General features: G+C 39.9%; 1 protein-coding gene across 1 annotated transcript in view; it reads right to left on the bottom strand.

Annotated features, from left to right (window-relative positions):
* NOL10 (nucleolar protein 10) overlaps positions 1-20110 on the bottom strand; it is an 87029-nt gene that overhangs the window by 11406 nt on the left and 55513 nt on the right. Inside the window, exons 14-19 of the mRNA XM_007195653.2 lie at positions 18925-19051; positions 15255-15334; positions 14957-15055; positions 13812-13901; positions 5306-5479; positions 4795-5042 (exon numbers count right to left, since the gene is read on the bottom strand). Coding sequence (XP_007195715.2) covers positions 4795-5042; positions 5306-5479; positions 13812-13901; positions 14957-15055; positions 15255-15334; positions 18925-19051 — 818 coding nt within the window. The remainder of the gene's footprint in view (positions 1-4794; positions 5043-5305; positions 5480-13811; positions 13902-14956; positions 15056-15254; positions 15335-18924; positions 19052-20110) is intronic.

Genomic DNA, 20110 nt, shown 5'->3' with positions numbered 1-20110 from the left:
ACTGATAAGTCACATCTCTCAAGCCTAAAAACCCTTTCCTATCAAGTTACTGGCTCTGAATTCCTTCCTTTCACTGCCAATGTCTTGAAAGAACCATCTATGCTAATTGTTCACAGTATTCTTTTATCTCCCATTCATTCATCAATCCTGAGAAATTCATCGCAATAAGACACTCTTCCTACGGCCTTTCTCCAACCTCCATTCCGGGGACTCCCCTGCTCCCCCTGACATTTGTGCCACGCCCCTCTCGGTGAAATTCTCCCCATGCTTGGCTCTTTCGTTTTCCTCCCGCCTCTTGGGCAGCTCCTTAGTAATGTTTACTGCCCATATTCTCCTTTACCAGCCCTCTAAATCAGAATTCTCAGCCCCAGCCTAGCGATATATTCCCGACACCTCTAAAATCATATGTGTTACTTTGCCTGCACTTGTATGTTGTCAGAGAGGTGTACGGTTTTCATCATAGACGCAAGAAAAATACTTGTTGTTCCCAAGGGCTCCACTCTTAGCCCTCATCTCCCTCTACATAATTGTGGGAAGTCTTTTTTATACCACAGTTTCAGTCCCACAATGAAGCTGTTATCTCTTATACCAATGTCTCTGGCCCACCTCCTACATTTCCATTTGTCAGCTGGATGTTACCAAGAGGACATTTGGGTCTTGCGGACTTAATGTGCTGAACACCCAGCTCAATACTTTAGCCTTAAATTTGTTTTTCATTCTGTATCCCTTATCTCGGTGGCAACATTGCTAGACATTTCAACATCACCCCTGACTCCTTTGATATTAAATTAGTAACCAAACAATGTTGTAGCGTGTGTCTTATTCTTAGACATGCTTACAAATACTCATGCTCCTCTCCACCCTACACTTCAGGCTTTCGTCACTTCCCGCTGAGACTACTGTACAGTTTGTGAGCTGACCTCACAGGCCGTTTCTCCCTGCATTTTCTCTCTAAAACTGCGGTATTTCATAACAGTCTCTGGGAAATAGGGACTTTTTCGCTTATGTTTTTATGTTTATTTTCTACAACAAACATGTACTGCTTTTCCTGTGTAAGTATTTCCATCGTTGGGAGGAGGGGCTGAGCAGATCTGATCACGTTAATCTGAGCCCAAACCCTTCCCTGGCCCGCCAGGACCTGGGTCGGGGCCCAACACGCCTCTCCGGCCGGCTCGTCAGCTGTGCCCCTGCCACTCACTCTGCGCTCCCGCTGCACAACGAGAGCGCTTCCCTCACTCCCACGCAGCAGTCCTCTCTCCACGCCGCGCCCTCGGCGAGAATGCCAGCTTTCCCACCCTGCTTTCTGTGCTCATCTTTTTCTGTCAAGAGACCAGTTTTAATATGACCTCTAATAAAGACGTCCTCAAATCTCTAAAAACTGACCCTCTTTCTCCCTTGTACACGTTCCCCAGGCCTCTGGACAGCTCACAGTGTCAGCGAGAATGGGAATGCTACGGGCATGTGAGCTGTGCTTTTCCTTTCCATCCCCCGGGCCTAGAACAGCACTTTGCTCACATGAGGCACCCGATGAATGCTTGACTGATGAATGGGTGGGTGGAGAGGCTGACAGGTGGATGAACAGACACACAAACAAAGCGCAGCATACTGGAAGGCATATGAAAAGGTGCTGACAGACATATGCATTTATCTAAAGCCCTGTTACTACGTCAAGCAAAGGACTCACTCAAGTACCCAGTCGGGATTCACTCTTCACTTTTCCCTTTATAGAAATGCTTTTAAGGTTGGGCAAGTCCAAGTGAACTTTTAAACATAATACACTTGCTTCTGATGTTGTGTTTTGTTGATTGCCTTGTGGTAACTCACAGAATAAACATAAGGAATCACTATAGCTGTCTGAAGGATAAATGGTTCAATGCTTCATTAAATAACATTAAAATATTACAAGTTCAGAATTTGCCAGAATAATCCAGTCAAGACCAGAATTCAATAAGCAGTATGTGCCAAAATGCCAGCAAACTGCAGGCTATTCATACCAATGGGTTATTACTTTAAGCAACTGGATTTGGCTTTTAAGCTTGTGTAAGTATTATCACTCATATAGCTCCTCTTCTCAAAAAAATTGTTTAACTTATTGACGTTTAACTTAGTAAGAACGTGTAACTGCAGTGCATTAACTTAGCTATTATTTATCATTAAATACTAAATTTTCATCCCTTTTGTTTTTTACATTAATATCCTACTACAACCCACAGGCAAAACAAGAATGTCAGTGAGTTTAGTCATGTCTCCCACCCCGAAATCGTGGCTTCCTGTTACCATGGTTACCCTGAAAACAACTGCTCCCAGATTTTCCTGGGTTTCAGGTAAATGAGTTCTTTTTCAGCAGATCTTGAAAGGGTAACTTCCAGAGTTGCCTGACATGTAGGCAAGGCATAGAAGATTCACACTCTCACAAGGATTTATCAAGTGCCTACTCGGGTCTAGGTACTGATCCAGGAGCTAGGGGTAAATAATGCAAGACAAAAACAGCAGATAATCTAAAAAGAAATTCACTCCACGGAATCAGAATACTGAAAACAAGCAGTCTTCCCTCTGCTTCTGAGTAGGACTCCGAATAAAAATCTAAGAATGACAGCTACATAAAAAGCGAGGTTGCACATATTGCTGATGGAATGTAAAATGAAGAAGCCTCTTTGGAAAACAGTGTGGCAGTTTCTCAGAAGGTTAGACATAACGTTACCATGGGACCAACAATCCCACTCCTAGGTACGCAGCCAGGAGAGATGAAAACACACGCCTATGCAAACACATACACAAATGTTCATAGTAGCATTTTTTGTGATAGGCAAAAACTGGAAACAACACAAATATCCTTCAACTGATAAATGGATAAATAAAATGTGGTATATCCCTACCCTGGAATATTATTCGGCAATAAAAACTAATGAAGTACTGACACATACTACAACATGGATGAACATGTAAAACATTATGCCAAGTAGAAGCAGTTGGACAAAACGCCATGTACTGTATGATTCCATTTGTATGAAATGTCAGGGACTTCCCTGGTGGTCCAGTGGTTAAGAATCTGCCTTCCAGCGCAGGGGACGTGGGTTCGATCCCTGGTCGGGGAACTAAGATCCCACATGCCGCAGGGCAACTAAGCCCGTGCGCCGCAACTACTGAGCCCCCGTGCTCTGGAGCCCATGCGCCTCAACTGGAGAGAAGCCCGCGTGCCCCAACTAAGACCAGACGCAGCCAAATAATAAATAAATAAACATTAAGGAAAAAAAGAAATGTCAGAATAGGCAAATCTATAGAGGTAGAGAATAGATTAGTGGATGCCGGGGATGGGGTGGGGTAAATGGGGGTGAATACCAATGGGGTAAGGAATTTTGTTTGGGGGCGATGAAAATGTTTTAAAACTGACTGCGGTGGTGGTTGCAGAACCCTGTGAATAGGCTAAAAACCAACGACTTACACACTTTAAGTACGTGACCTGTATGTTATATAAACTATATTTCAAGAAAGTTGTTATGAAAAAGAAAAGTGAGGTTGGTAGGTAAAGAAAATTTCTTCAAAAGATATTAAGCCTATCACTAGATTCTTTGTCTACCAACGTCTCTTTTGTTAGTCAGAACCAGAATTTCTAGGTGCTCCTGGATCTAAGTTGAAGGGTTTGCTCAACATTTGGTTTCCCAGATATTTGCCAGAAACTGCTGAAATAAAGATGAATAGGCATATCTCCATTCCAGAGACAAGTCAGCCTGTCTATCAATATCCTCCCCACCTTTTCCCCCTTCTTCTGTCTGAAAAACCACATTTTTCAAAACGGGAAGGTGGGAGCTAGAAAAGCACAGGGCACAGCGCTGGTATTGCCCCTGACCTAATGCCTCACCGGTCTTGCTCGGGCCCTCCTCCTCCTCCCCTTGCCTTGGCTCCCCAGACCTTTAGGCTCTTCTTACAAGGTAATCTACTCTGACTGGCTATCACATCCAAATCCTGTATATCAATACTCAGCCTAGAAATTCTCAAAGCAGAGACTTGGGTGACTTAGAGCTTATACACGTTTTGGGCTTACGTACCCAGCTAGTTCCTTACTTAGACACCTGACAACTGAAACTGTTCAAATAATACCATTTCTTTTAAGGTTGATTTTTTTATTGTGGTAAAATATATATAACATAAAACTCACCATGTTAACCATTTTTCAGTGAACAGTTCAGTGGATAGTCACACTACTGTGCAACCATTACCACTGCCCATTTCTAGAACTTTCTTATCATTCCAAATTGAAACTCTATCTCATTAAGCAATGTCTCCCCACCCCTCAACCGCTGGCAACCACCATTCTACTTTCTGTCTCTATGTATTCGACTATTCTAGAATACCACTCTTTCTGATCTCTCAGTTTTCCTATAAGAGACTTAAAATTCCTGGCAAATTTTCCAAGTGACCTTTTTAATAATCAGGTAAACTACGATGACGGTAAACATAACTGAAATTCTAACTTTTAAAAATAACTTTCTGTTAAAGAAGTTGTTGCCTCTTAATTACCACCATAATTTAAGAGAGCGGCTTCTGCAGTATAAAAGTGCTCCAATGTATATATTTACCAATGCTCATGGGGCCACACCCTGCACCTTATTGTATGTAAACTATACCTCAAAAAGTTGTTAAAAATAATCACAGTAAAGACCAGTGTATTTCCCCTCAGGCCTTGTGGTGCTTCCCTCACATTAACTCCAAAGATCCAAATGCCGCCTTTAGGGCAAGGAGAAAAGCAAGGCTGGGACAACTCAACGAACCATCACTGAAGGCTATGCTACTCACTTCATCAGCTTCTGCTTTGTGGCAGAATCTCTGAAGCTTCTGAATTCTTCGCCTGCTTTGATCTCATAAAACTGGGGCTTGAGGACCGTCTGCCGGTCCTCCCTGAGCCGTTCCTGCCGCTTCACTTTTTCCTCCTGTTGGAGAAGTCGGCGCTGTTTCCTGACCTCTGCAACCCAGGCTTTCTCATCATCCGAACTCTCAGAACTTTCTGCATCACTTGGTTTTCCTTCCGGTTCTTCCTCCTCTTCCTGAAAATAAAAATAGTAAGAAGCAGCTCCTCTCCCCCAACCAAAAACACTGACCCACTATTTTCTCTTAAACAGCATTAGCCCATCAGAGTACATGACATCGCATGCATTGGAAAAAACATCTTTAATTAAATAAGATATATTCCTAAGCTGAAGGTCAAACAAATTACAGCTCAAGTTTGTTCAAAGACTCTTTCAACTTACACAGAAAACTTTATTTTAAACAAACAGGGGCAAATTCTAAACGATAAAGAGTACATTACTTTTTCATGAAGTTCCTGTTGCTCTAAGAGTCTTAGTTTCTTCTTCCTTTTTTCACACAGTTTGGAAACAAGTGGATTCAAAAGCCTAAATTCTTCACTCTCTTCGTCTACTTGGAAGTCAGGGTTCTCAAACATAACTTTAAATCGATCATCGGTGAGAATATTAGGAAGGTTCTATAAGAAAAAGAATGTCAAAATTTTAAGTTAATATTGGAATAAAATCTGACCAGAAAGATGGCTTAAAAACATTTTACTCAATAATAAATTAATAAGCTACATAAAGCACAACTTATTAAATTATTATGAAATTGTTAAAAGAATCAGTTTCCAGAACTTTCTAATTGCTTATCTCTTACCCACAATCAAATTCTATTCACCTATTTCACAGAAAATATGTATTAGTTGGCCGTTGCACACAATGAGCTAAGACTGAGTCTTTTGGCCTAACTTTATGTTTAATACATTAGAAAGAATTTTTTTCAATTAACATTTTTGGATGCAAAAACATTTTTCAAGAAAATACATGTTTTTGAAACATGGCTTTTTAAGCATAGCTACTATACTGAATGAAAATTAGTGAGACTTTCAACTTCATATTCTAAAACTGGGAGAGGAAGTATGCATCAATAATAAGTCAAGAATTAACAAGGTGGGGAGCTGGTGGTGTAAGTTTACTGACTCTGAGTTATTCGGAAACCTAAGGGATATTTCCTTCCCTCACAGGACAGCCTCGTCGATCTTTTTCTCCTAGGCCATTTAATTGTTCTCAAAGGATATAATGTGAGACTGCGATTTTGACATAATAAAACTTTACTATTGAGACCCATTTTGGATAGCTCAGGACTGACACTGCATTCCCTTTTATTTATACCACTCTGAACAGAAACATTTTCTAGAATGTACTGTAAACTTATCTGTTCACTTAAACAGATGATAATCTTATACACTCAGGGTTCTCCTATTGTTCCTTATCTGCAATAGGCTTGGAAACCAGATAAATTAACCTACTTAACATGGTTTGTAAAGAAAACAGCCTAAGCACAGGCTGGAAAAAATGAACCTGTTTGTGGTAAACTGTGGCTCTACTTAACAGACTTTATTTTACTGGCTGCTTCTCCACTATTGGGAGTAAATAAGGTTGTAAGTAGTTGAGCTCAGAATGTTGTATAACTGAGCTACACAAAAAATTGGTAAACCATGAGACATTAAGGAACTTGGGTTGTTTATTACCTGTATGTACCTAAAATCTGACAAACCCTTACTAAAATTCTATGATATACTGAATATATATTTGAGATATATCGAAGTCTTCCCTAAGTATCATTTCCAAGACAGATTTAGATTCAAGGAAGAAACAAAGATAGGTAAGTTCTAGCTCCTGATCCCAAGGCATTCACAACCTAATGAGCAAAAAACAAACAAACCTCTATGCTACAAGGCACCTTAAAAAGGATGCTAGGGCTTCCCTGGTGGTGCAGTGGTTGGGAATCCGCCTGCCAATTCAGGGGACACGGGTTCGTGCCCCGGTCCGGGAAGATCCCACATGCCGCGGAGCAGCTGGGCCCGTGAGCCACAACTACTGAGCCTGCGCGTCTTGAGCCTGTGCTCCGCAACGGGAGAGGCCGCGACAGTGCGAGGCCCGCGCACCGCGATGAAGAGTGGCCCCCGCTCGCCGCAACTGGAGAAAGCCCTCGCACAGAAACGAAGACCCAACACAGCCAAAAATAAATAAATAAATAAATAAATTAATTAATTAATTAAAAAATTGGTTAATTTAAAAAAAAAAAAAAGGATGCTAAACAGAGTTGAAAGTGCTCTAGGAACAGAGAGGTAAAAAGTAATTCCAACAAGGTACACCTCAGAAGGGTTCACAGGGGATATGCATCGGGGAGGAAGCTTAAAAGATGGGTAGTTTTCAACAGATAGAAATTTGGGAAGAACATTTCCAGACCACTGAGGAGTGGTGAACAGTCTAATGCAATAGATAATGCAAGGATAATGGCAAAATTTGAAAAAGCAATTCTTGATCAGGCCAGACTGTAAAGAATTTTAAATACTGTGACCTTATTCTGCAGGTAAGGGGAAACTATTAGGGAAGAAGAGGATAAGGAGGAGAAAGATACAGACAGAAGAGTGTGTCAAGAATCTCAGATGACAGGGCTTCCCTGGTGGCGCAATGGTTAAGAATCCGCCTGCCAATGCAGGGGACGCGGGTTCAAGCCCTGGTCTGGGAAGGTCCCAAATGCCGCGGAGCAACTAAGCCCGTGCGCCACAACTACTGAGCCTGTGCTCTAGAGCCCATGAGCCACAACAACTGAAGCCCAGGTGCCTAGAGCCCGTGGTCCACAAAAAGAGAAGCCACCGCAATGAGAAGCCCACGCACCGCAACAAAGAGTAGTCCCCGCTCACCGCAACTAGAGAAAGCCCGCGCGCAGCAACAAAGACCCAACGCAGCCAAAAATAATAAATAAATTAAATAAATTAATTAAAAAAAAAAAGAATCTCAGATGACAAAAAGAAGCCTGCTTTGCGATTCTGCAGCAGCGTGCTACATGATGGGCTGTTGAGGGAGAAACCAGAGTCATGAGGAAGACGAAGAGGCCTCTTGAGGAAACTGGGAAAAGAGACAGGGCCTGAGTTAGGGCAACTGGAATCTAAGGGTGTTTTAGGAAAGGATGATAGTGAGATACACTTCCAAGTTCGAATTGATAGATACAGCTACAGATGAGATGGGAGGAGGAATACTGAAAAAGAGGGTTAAAAATTTCTCTCAAGTGTCTAGCTTAAGTGACTAGAAAGCTGGCGATACAGTAAGTCAGGATCCATCATTGGAGGTGATCAGAAAAAGAGGCATAGGATGGAATAAAGGACAAGAAATTATGTACCAAGAAACCAAGACATCCCCCAGTAGCTAAATAGTAAGTACACCGTGGTACATTCAAACAACTGAGTATTATTTAGCGCTAAAAAGAAAGGTTTTCAGCCACAAAAAGAAATGGAGGGACCCTAAATGCATATTATTAAGGAGAAAGAAGCCAATATGAAAAGGCTACAATCCCAACTATATGACACTGTAGAAAAGGTAAAACAATGGAGACAGTAAAAAGATCAGTGGTTGCCAGGGCTCAGTAGGAAGGGATGAATAGGTAGAGCACAGAGGATTTGAGGGGATGTGAAAATATTCTGATGTTCTAATAGTGGATACATGTCATTATACATTTGTCCAAAACCATGGAATGAACACCACCAAGAGTAAACCCTAATGTAAACTGTGGGCTTCCGGGTGATTACGATGTATCAATGTAGGTCCATTGATTGTAACAAATGTTCCCTCTGGTGGGAGATATTAATGGGGGGAGGGGGGATTATGCATGTGTCTGGGCAGGAGTATATGGGAAATCTCTGTACCCTCCTCGTGATTTTGCTGTGAACGTAAAACTGTTCTAAAGTAAAAATTGTCTTAAAAAAAAATCCAGTGCATGAGAAAAGTTAAACAAAGAAATTATGTTCCATTTAAGACTGGTTAACCCAGTCTATGGCGCAAGGAGAACATCATCTGGATTCTGATGGACACCATTAGGTGCCTAAAATCAAGACACCAGGACTCAGGAGAGAAGAGGCGGATAAACTGGATAAATTTTGGAGTTACCTGTAAACACAGGATACTTAATACTGCCAAAGACCACATGAATAGCTATTGGCCTGTTATACAGTTTCAGGTTTCATGTATATATATATATATATATATATATATATATATATATATATATATATATATATATATATAAATCCCAAGGGAAATCTTTTCTTTTTCATCTTACTGTATTATTAAATAATCACATTTAACAAATAACTGAGAATCATGTTAAAAAAGGATATGTTGGCTAGTGTTCTCTTTTTCCCTTAATTTAAAACAAATAAGTTGCATTGCCTAAAGACAAGTATGCCTTAGAAGAACAAATATAAAATAAAAACTCTTCTAACCCAGCTGTAAAAATATTTCCATCAGAGAGTTTCCTAGTCTAATTGTTTGTTTTCACAGCTGTCTTAAAAAAAAAAAAAAAGTAGGATGAGATGTAGTTAGTGATGTGCTGTAGTAGTTATGAGCGTCTGGCTAGCGAGCTGCCCTACAAATACACACGTGCATATGCCAAACACTTGCCACTGGAATTTAGGAAACATCTTAAAGTATTGTTTATACCACAGCCCTGCCTCAAAGAAGTGTATTATGTGTAGATCTGAGTAGGATGCTTATTATCAATATTTTGTCCCAACACAGTGACATATATGAGAAATACTTAACATTTAAAACAGATTAATTCTTTCAATGCTATGATATCTATGAAATTAAGGTGATGCAGACTTCTGAGTAAAGATGGTGGTTCGAACATGAGCATCTTCTAATCTCTGCTAAAACCCCACTAAAACGGCAGAAAAGGGGCTTTAAAAAGACACAGACCCTTCACGCTGAGAAGGACAGGAAAGGAAACAGGAGCAACGAGGCTGCAGGAGCAAGAAAGGAAGGTCTAGCCCCCGCGGTCTCCAGCTGCAGGAAGGCTTCTCTGCAGGGGAGGGCGTGGCCAGCCGGGCCCACAGCGCGGGGAGGCCCGGGGAGCACCTGGCACCAGGGGGTGCAGGCGAGGGGCTGAGGTGCCACCCACCCCGCCGCCCCCAGCCCTCCTGATGGGAGTTCTCAGTCCTCGGAATGCTGGCAGCCAGGCCACCACCCTCCAGTCAGGAGACTCGGAGCAGCCAAGGGAAAGGCTGAAGGCCCTGCCATTTGGCGCTTCCCCAGATAAACAGCTTGGCCAGGTCAGCACACAGGACTGACGAGCCCTGTCTCCACCTCAGAGCCTCCCCTCAGCTTTTCAAATCTTTCACTCTTAAATTTGAACAAGTGACCATGAATCACAGCAGGGAAAGACTACTTAAAATTTTTTTTTAAGAAAATTTCCAAGTGCTGAAGAACCTAAGTTCCTGGATTGAAAGAATAAAGCTGAAAGAACAAATGAATTAATTCTTAATTAGAATTAATACCACCAAATTAATTAATACCAAATTTCTAATACCAAATACCACCAATCAACACTACCAAATTTCTAAGTTTGGATAAGGTCCAGATAATGTTTCTTGACATTATTATGCAGTGGGTCACTTGCCATTGTAGATCCAACATCAACTGAAAGGTAAACATCTTATTAGACTTTAATTATGTTATCAGTGGTAGCGATATCTGGGAACGTATTTCACCGTCGGCCTCCATGAAATTTCAGCTGGAGCCAAAGCAGAACATAACCGCACCACACTGACTTTCACGTCAGAAGTTACCAGAGCTATTAAAGCTCCTGAGGGCTTAAAGAGCTGAATTCAAAGACCAGACAAGACTAATGAACTGCTGATGGATTTCAGAATTCTTTCAAGTTATTCTTTACAATTATAATGAAGGAGTCTTTCCTTAATTCAGGAACAGTTTTTAAGGTCTTTTTTGGGGGGGCGGGGGTGGGGGAACCACACCACGCGGCCTGTGGGATCTTAGTTCCCCGACCAGGGGTCGAACCCAGGCCCTGGCAGTGAAAGCGCCAAGTCCTAACCACTGGACCGCCAGGGAATTCCCCAAGTCATTTAATTAGATAAAACTGTTAAACAACGAATCATACAAACTGTCTATAACAGTCTCAGATTTTTAGATGACTATATTTAAGTATTTCTGGAAAGAAACTGAGCTCTGATAACGGAGGCTGACTTGGGTCAGCAAGCCACTAAGAGCAGACGAGGAGCACGTTTTACAAACACCACCTTCTAGTGGGATTCTATAGTTCACACAGTTACAAACACCGTGCTTCCAGCTTCCAACAGCTGAAGGGGAACTGTTTGATGGAAGAAGATAAGAATTTCCAAGGTTCTTCCTCTTTGCACCTGCAGTAGAAATAGCACACAGTCTGATGATTCTTTACAGGATAACCCTATAAATGTTTTGACTAAAACTGTTTTAAAGGCACAGACAACCATGATTTTCCCATTGACTCTACAGATCACTTTGCATGTTTTCAGCTCCCAGGCTCGTTGTTACCAGCCTGCACTAACGTGCACAGCAAGGGCCGCCTGTGTTCTACATCTCTTCCAGCCGTCCCTACCTCAACAAAAGTCTGTGAAGCAGAGGGGGGATGGTGAGAAAAGGACGCTTCCCCCACATCTCCACAATCATAAGGCCTTTAAAAAGGCTCCGGAACTGTGTATACCGTGTTGCACAAAGTATCAAAATTAAATTTTAAGTGTCCTACTCTCTATCACATTAAATGTAATAAAGACTCATAAGCATAAAACATAGAAAAGAATACATCTGCAGCCTAAATTAGCTCCACTCCCTCCTTACTAAAACTTCAGGGCATGTAAATCCAAAGATCACTTCCATTAAGCTTGCAGAATGACATATAAAGCTGAAAGGTTACCTAACCATCCTCAGGTTGGGCTAACAAGACAATCAATGTGGGGACTTCCCTGGTGGCGCAGTGGTTAAGAATCTGCCTGCCAATACAGGGGACATGGGTTCAATCCCTGGTCCGGGAAGATCCCACATGCCGCGGAGCAACTAAGCCCACGCGCCACAACTACTGAGCCTGCGCTCTAGAGCCCACGAGCCACAACTACTGAGCTTGTGTGCCGCAACTACTGAAGCCCGTGCGCCTAGAGCCCATGCTCTGCAACAAGAGAAGCCACCGCAATGAGAAGCCCACACGCTGCAATGAAGAGTAGCCCCCGCTCACCGCAACTAGAGAAAGCCCGCACACAGCAACAAAGATCCAACACAGCCAAAAATATAAATAAATAAAGAAAGGAAGAAAGAAAATAAATCAATGTGAATACTCTGAGGAGAAAGTCAAGGTAGCAGGAAGCACTTACATTTTAAACATTTTAAGATATACATATATACTTAATACACTGATGTAAATTAGGAAGGTGCACAGCCATAGCATATAGATGTATAAATTCATATAATAACAAGTTTAAGTCATTGCTTCAACATTGGTATACTATTCATGTAATGAAAATAGAAACGTAAAAGCCATCTATGTATTTACTTGTGTGTGGGGGGGGTGGGATGAACTGGGAGATTGGGATCAATGCATATACACTAATATGTATAAAATAGATAACTAATGAGAACCTGCTGTATAGCACAGGGAACTCCACTTCAATGTACAGCAGAAACTAACACGACACTGTAAAACAACTATACCCCAATAAAAAATAAATTAAAAAGAATTGGGAAAAAAAGGGAAAAAACAGCATATTAAAAGAAGCTAACAGACCAGGATAAGAGGATGCAGAAAGGATGAGGAGGCCAAGGACGACAGAGGGAACAGTGAGAGTGAACCCATTTAGAAATCATAGCGCCAAGGATGCCCCTCGCTGGTCCTACTCTTGCATCTTATAGAAGAACAAGCTATGACCCAGTGAAGCTGAGGGTCACCCATGATGACACAACTAGTTAGCAAAGGGGCCAGACACAAGACCCTTTAGTTGCAGTCCCCTGACGTCACTGAAGAGAGTGGTACAAAAATAAACACATGAAGAGCTCACTTATCTCCTGTTCACTTACCTGGCTAAAAACTAGAGAGAGAACCGAGAAAGAATAAACAAGCAAACAATCCCCTCCTGAGAGCTCAACACAGGCAGCCCAGATACGAGGTTCGGCCATCTATCTACTCAGGCAGGTCCTGCAGGCTTGCAGGAGAGATCGGATGTTTACACCTCATTCCAGAGGACAGCCCAGCTTGGTCATCTGCCTGCCTGATCTAAACAGGTGAGAAAACAGCACTGGGGAGGAACGAGGAAGCCTTCGCATATCCGGGAAAATTAGAAAAACCTCCTCCTGTCTTGACAACATCAGCTAAATGAAGCATTGACCCTTACTTAGTTTATGACCGATCTTTCTCTCTTTTACATTAGGAACGGAATGTGGAGAGCAGTATTCATAGGAGTGCACAGTCCCAATGATGCCAAGTCTAAATGAAAACTGGCTACTTGTGAAGTTATAAACAAACTTAGTTAGTACAGAGAAAAACAATAAGCAAACTCAATATTTAACAATAAAAGGATTATTTAAAATACATGCACAAGATAAAATATGCAGCTCTCAAAAATATTTATGAAAGAATTTTTAATAAAAATGGGAAGCTATGTGTGTTATTTTATAGAACCACGATAAATATTTTATATATACAATAGTATCCTGCTATTATAGTTTATAATTTTAAGAGAAATAAGACAGGAAGGAAATTCACTAAAATATTAATGATGCCTTTGTCTGGATAGAATTATATGTGTGACTTTCTTCTTTATATTCTATTTTACAAACTTCCCATATTGAGTACATACTATCTTAAAAGCAGGGAAAATAGAAAACTAAATGCATTTTTAAAGAAAAAAGAAAAAAGATACAAGTTACTGTCAAGAAAATGGAGAAACAATTTATCAATATTTTCTCTGCCTTATAAAATCTTACCTTAACCTTCTTTTTCCATGTAGATTTTTGCTTTTCCTCCTCTTCCTCAATTAATTTAAGTGCCAGCTCTTTGTTAACTTTTGGCAATTTCTAGTAGAGGTGAAAAAAAAAAGCTGTACTGAAATACCTACAATTTAGCTTTAAAGGTTAAAGCGAAGAGCAGGGACAGAGGACTCTGTGTCCTAGCCTGACCTGGCCAATATACACACACACTCACTGCTTTTAAAAACTTAACAAATAATCTGGAAAAAGGAAAGACCTGTCACTAGTCTTTTGCACTGAAAGTGTGTGCATGTGCTTTAAACAATGTCCAGTTGGAAATGATTGTATCACTTGGTGGCTGATCTCAGTCGGGACGGGAAGGCAGAAGGAGATGGGGTTTGCGCTGCCCCTCTGCTTGCCGCTGGCCTGACATCACCCGCCAGCGCTTCTTTGTCCCGGCAACAACAGGTGGCTCCAGCAGAGCGGGGAGGCCGCTCTGTGCTTCTCCCCCGCTCCCGGGAACAGCCTCACCCTGCCTCGAGGACCCCACGGCCAGCTGTTAGCCCTCCACGCAGGTCTGAGTCCCGGCTCTCAGGCCTGCCTCTCTCCTCCCGCCCAGCCCTGGAGTGTCAGCTGCTCCCGGAAGCCACGGCCTCTCTTATCAATACCTCAGTAGTTCTGCCTTTTCAGTTCTCTAATAACAATTGAGTAACAATTCTTTACATTAAATTCCCTCTGTTAATAGAACTAGTGTGGCCTGATTCCTGTCTGGGCCCTGGCATAGTCTAATGACCATTTCCCATGATCCAAGCAGCTAGCCTAAGACACTCCCAAATGTCAGGAAGAAATGGGGATTAGCAAAGCGCCAACGCTCCAAAATCTAAATCCCTGTTTGAAAACGGCATCATATCTTCCTGGTAGGACGGACACTATCAGCTCACCTGGCGTGATCTTCCACACTACCATTACCATAGAGTCTATAATGATAAAACTGTAAAGAGCGTCCACCCTCACAACAAATAAAATAGACCAAAAATACCAGTAAAAGATGTAAACTAAGGATGGAAAAACTAAGAAATGGATGGCAGGTTTCTTTGAGTAATAAATAAAATAAAAGTGAAGTACCCTTCTCTAGTACATTCAATGATGACTACAATATTTACCTTTAACTGGACTCTCTGTGCTCGTGTTTCTTCTATCTTCTGTCGGATCTTATCTTTCCTATATTCTTCAAAAGCAAATGGATTTACCATCAATTTCACCTTTTCAAAGTGGAAAAAAATTAAAAATAAGAGAATTGTATTTAGCAGCATGTCTCATATACAGCATGACTATCATGCCAAAGAACAGACAGATTGCTTACAAATCTTAAGTATGTTTTATAAAAACGCAAGTAAGTAGAGAAGAAATGGTTACAGAGCGCTCATCAGTCACCTAAAATAACTGTAGTTTTGTAGTTACCTTGTGGTAGAGTCTTATATCCATGAAAAATCCATGCATATATGCCCGGAGAAAAGGTGATCCAATGAGATGGGTGAGCCCTGGGGAAAGTTAATCAGAAGAGGGCAGATTTTTATGAAATCTTGATTAAAATTCAACGATTTTTCATGACAATTTGATTATAAGTTCACTTCTGAGTAAAAATTTAAGGATCAGAATTACTGATCTTCTTCAATAATTGCAAAGAAAATTTTACTCTGCTTCAGCAATATCATCCTTACTTATTTTTAATGCAATACTAAGCATAAAAATGATGGCAAGGTCTTTATGAACTATGACAGATAAGTAAAGAAGGGTTCCCTATACAAGTGGTTCTCAGATTTTTGGATTCCATGAGCTAGTTTAACTTTAAAAATAATACTGAGGGCACTTCCCTGGGGGTCCACTGGTTAAGACTCCACGCTTCCACTGCAGGGGCACAGGTTCGATCCCTGATCGGGGAACTAAGATCCCGCATGCCGTGCAGCGCGGCCAAAAAAAAAGCCCAAATAAACAAAAAATGCTGAGATCAACACTAGGTTGTCAACTTTCAAACTGCCAAGTAGGAACAGTGCCAGGGTTGGGGGGAGACCACTGTTATGGCCCATAATTTCCAAAAACAAAGGACACTGTCACAACAATAATGTAGAAAGGGCATGTTTTCCACCCAAAAGAACAGCTTTTGGCAAATTTATACCAACATATATATTATATACAGACATACGTCATCATGGATGAATTAAAAGTTCAATGACAATCAGTGTTTGGAAGCTTTAAACAGTATCTTTCACAGGGTTTCCTAGATTTAGATTTCATTTACAATTAGTGGTGCTGGTGGTCACAAAAGGATGCTCTGCCTATGTCACAGAAATTATTTATTAATTGCAAATATTTACACAGAGAAAGGTTATGAGAATATTTATCTTCAGAATAAGACCACCTATGATATACTCACATAAATGGCAGCTTTAGTTGGTATAATACTAAGTGACTATGTTTCCAAGGAAAACATTACCCTGATTTCCAAATTTTAGAAATGAACATCCCTCCAGACCTAAAAATCACTTACTAGGCAAAATCACATAGATGTACAAAACAGTATACATTACAGAACAACATCAAAAGGCAAAATTAAATTTAGGATAATCTCATAAAGTAATAAGACTTGGTCAGAAAAATACTTTCCTAGAATTCATTAGGTTAATAAAACCACAGGGTTTGGATTTGCACAGTAGAAACTTAAAAGGTGGTAGCGGGGTTCGGGGGGAGGGAGGGCTGAACCTTAATGAAATGTCCAATGCATAACAATCTGCATTTAGGTACCTGCACATGTGTGTTCGTAATTTTTTGTTTCCTCTATTAGGTATATAAAATTTACATTTACGGCCCAGCATTATTCCCATTCCAGGAGAGAGCTTTTCATGTTAAAACAATTCTACACAGAGAATCTGGCAGGAGCAGCAGCTTTTCCCATCGTTAGCTCCACAGAACACTAGTCCCAAGAGATCTTTGAGGAAGAGGTTCTACGATCAAGTTAAGTTTGGGAACTGTTTCATATTTTCCTCCCCCTCCTGGAGATTTATAGTGTATGATGGCATTAAAGGCTCAAAGAAGTCCATAAGTAGAGAAACTGATTTATCTTGGCTTAGAACCTAACATTTCTCAAACTTATTTGCCACAAATCTCTTAAAATGATAGGTAACATTTATGTATTATGTTTCGAAACTGTGCTGAGTACTTTTCAAGCATTACCTGATTCATTCTCCAAGCAATCCTATGGGTAGGCACCATTACTACTGCCATTTTATAGATGAGGAAACCAAGGCACAATGAGGTTAAGTAAATTGGCCAAGTCATAGAGCTGTTACGTGGTAGCGGTGGGATGTGAGCCCATGTCAGCCCATCTCTAATGCCCATGATATCAGCCACAATGCCACCCACCCAGCACTGCATACACAGTGGCCCATGAAACACGTTTTGGAAACACCATGGTATAGGACCTGCTAAAGGCTATAACTGGGAAATGTCAGAACTTGCAAGTATTCAATGCTGTAATCTTAAGAAATAAGGGAAGTTAGTTACATGGCCTTATTTTTACTTTAACATAAATTATTTTAAAGGTTTTACATATGATGGTAAAATCTGTTGAAAAATTATAACCAATGGCTCATTTAATATTAAAAGATATTACTAATTTACATGAAGATGATTTCTAGTATAACTTATTTTGTTGAATATTATATCTATTTCCATAGTTTTAAAAATAGGCAGTATGAATGCATTTTAACAAAACGTATCTAAACCTTTATCACTGCCTTCCTCACCCAAAATAAACACAGTGAAGAGACTGAAGAAACACCCAAAATATACTAAACACAGTAGTTTTTAAAAATCCACAAAATAGCAATGACTTTTTAGTCTCCAATTTAAGAAGGTAGGTGAGTATGACACAAGCATACTGTAAAAATTACATTGGAGATATTTAAGGAAGCACTTCATTCAGTAGGAAGACTTAGTTCACCCTATTTCATCCATAAGTCATATTTTTAAAAGGCTAAATACAACTCTTTTCTTTTTAAACACATTAAAATTTAAAGAATTATTTTGGTGGTAGCTAGTAGAAAATAATTCTGCCTGGATTAACTGTGCTAAAAGATATAGTTTCAAAATAGAGTTTAAGAATCTCTCTTCTAATCTATTTGTTATACGATTCTATCTTCTTTTAGCATTTAACTGCTATAGTACATCTATTTGTTCTAAAGACAACTAAGCTACCTAGGCTTGTGGAGAATGGATCCTCTAAGTTTTCCCATTCTCAGTAATTTGCTATGTAGCCTTTTCCCAACAATAGAACAAGATTAGCAAAACCTACTCTTGTTATCCTACAAACCAGTACTAGTCAACTAAGATAAACATGTTCTTCAGAGGGGTCAGTATGGCTGAGGTTAAGAGCATGGACTCTAAGTTTAAACTCTAACCCTCACATTTACCAACCACTGAAGCCTTTGGCAAGTTGCTTTAATCTTTCTGGGAAAAAAAAAATCTTTCTGTGCCTCAGTTTCTTTACCTATAAAATGAAATCATAATAGTATCCACTCAATAGCTGTGAGGATTAAATGAGTTGTATATAAAACATTCAGAATACCGCCTGGCACATGTAAGCCCTATTTTAAATGTTGGCCATTATTAAGAAGCATTTCTTGGTTTGTATTCTTTAAACCTAAGTAACTGTTAAGGTTCTACATATTTGAGGATTCAATCTACGGGTTCTAAGTTTTGGATTAGGTCTTTTAATAAGCAAACCTACAGGGGGACAAAAATCATTTCCGTGCAGTCTCTGAGATTTCTCAAAATCTTATTATATTCAAATAGTACTTGAAAATCACTGCTCCCTTGACTGATATTTTTCCTATACATAGGTGGTAGGTTAAAAAAATTATTCCTCATTTAAGATACAAAAAAGCTTCAGTAGGTTGAATTTATCTGAATCTTTTTCTAAGCAGAGATTATATATACTAAGTTTAATGTCTGATTTGTCAGAAAGAGATTTGGAAAAGCAGATAAATGTGACTCCATCACTTCTAATGTTCAAAACTCAAAACAGAAACAAGTAGAAATAATCTTATAAACATTTCATCATAATTTTTTTTACCTAAATTTTCAAGGTCTTTCTTGGTGACAAATTTGTAATCATCATAAACTGTGCTTTCTGGATTCTCTTCCAATTCTTCTGTCAAGTTGTCTAAGAAGGAACACCACCTGGGAGCAGGACCCAAAACCTGCCGGCATTGATTAGAAGGTTAGCAAATGTGCATTCTAATCATGTCAACTAAGAGTTGTTTTACAACCAGATTTCATATTATATTTATATAACTTAAAAATCCTTGATTCTATCATAAGTACTGAGAAACAACTGCAATATGCATAATCAAGTCTATAACGGAAGAGAAAAAAACAAAGTAGGGAGAACTTAGACCTATAAGGGAAAAATCTCAGTCTGGGACACAACAATATTAATGAATATCCTTACGTGAGAACTATGAAAATAGAAATAATAATTCAGGTAGTAATAATAACATCCATCTATAATTCTATTATCTCTTTCATTCAAAACAGTACTAGAATCTACAAAAGCATACTTGGCATACCAGACTTTTTGTTTGCCACTCATGACAAAAGTCCAAAATGTGAATTATCCTTTTTAAAGGTTTTCAACGAATTACTTGATAATTACATTCTATCTTGTATGGTCCACTTCATTTAATTGATTAAAAATTAAAATTCTGTATACAGAATTCTTTAGATTTAACCTAAAATGGGCTGCCAGGATCCACAATCAGTCCCAATAAAAGGCTGAGGAACAAAGGATTGAACAGAATTTATAACCAAGTAATAAAATATGAATACTTCAATTTGTAACCCAATTACTTCCATAAAATACCGTGATTGCTTCTTACTCTTTTGCCCCTGGTACAAATCTTTCCCAGCAGACGTCTCACGCACTGAGGTCAACGCTTATCCCAAAGGAAATAACACTCAGCGGGAGAGCCAAGCTACCGAAACCCTCCCTCGTGGTGGAGGCTTTCAGAAGAGAGAACTCTGGGCTCTTACAAAATGAAACTTCCAATGACTTCTTGCCTGTGTATTTTGACAGTAATCAATCATACAGAGGAAAAAAAACAAAACTCATAATGGAAATTATTAAATCTAGCTTAAACTTTTTGGAGAAGGGAAGGTAGGAGGAAGAGAGTTATAACAAAGGAAGACAGCCCCCAATACCCTCTTCAACCATTAAAAAAAAAAAAAAAGTAAATGTAAGATATAGCCATACTAATTAA

Source organism: Balaenoptera acutorostrata, chromosome 12, assembly GCF_949987535.1.
Source record: "Balaenoptera acutorostrata chromosome 12, mBalAcu1.1, whole genome shotgun sequence".
In the NCBI taxonomy this organism is placed as follows: domain Eukaryota; kingdom Metazoa; phylum Chordata; class Mammalia; order Artiodactyla; family Balaenopteridae; genus Balaenoptera; species Balaenoptera acutorostrata.
This window is presented reverse-complemented; position numbering and strand designations above follow the sequence as displayed.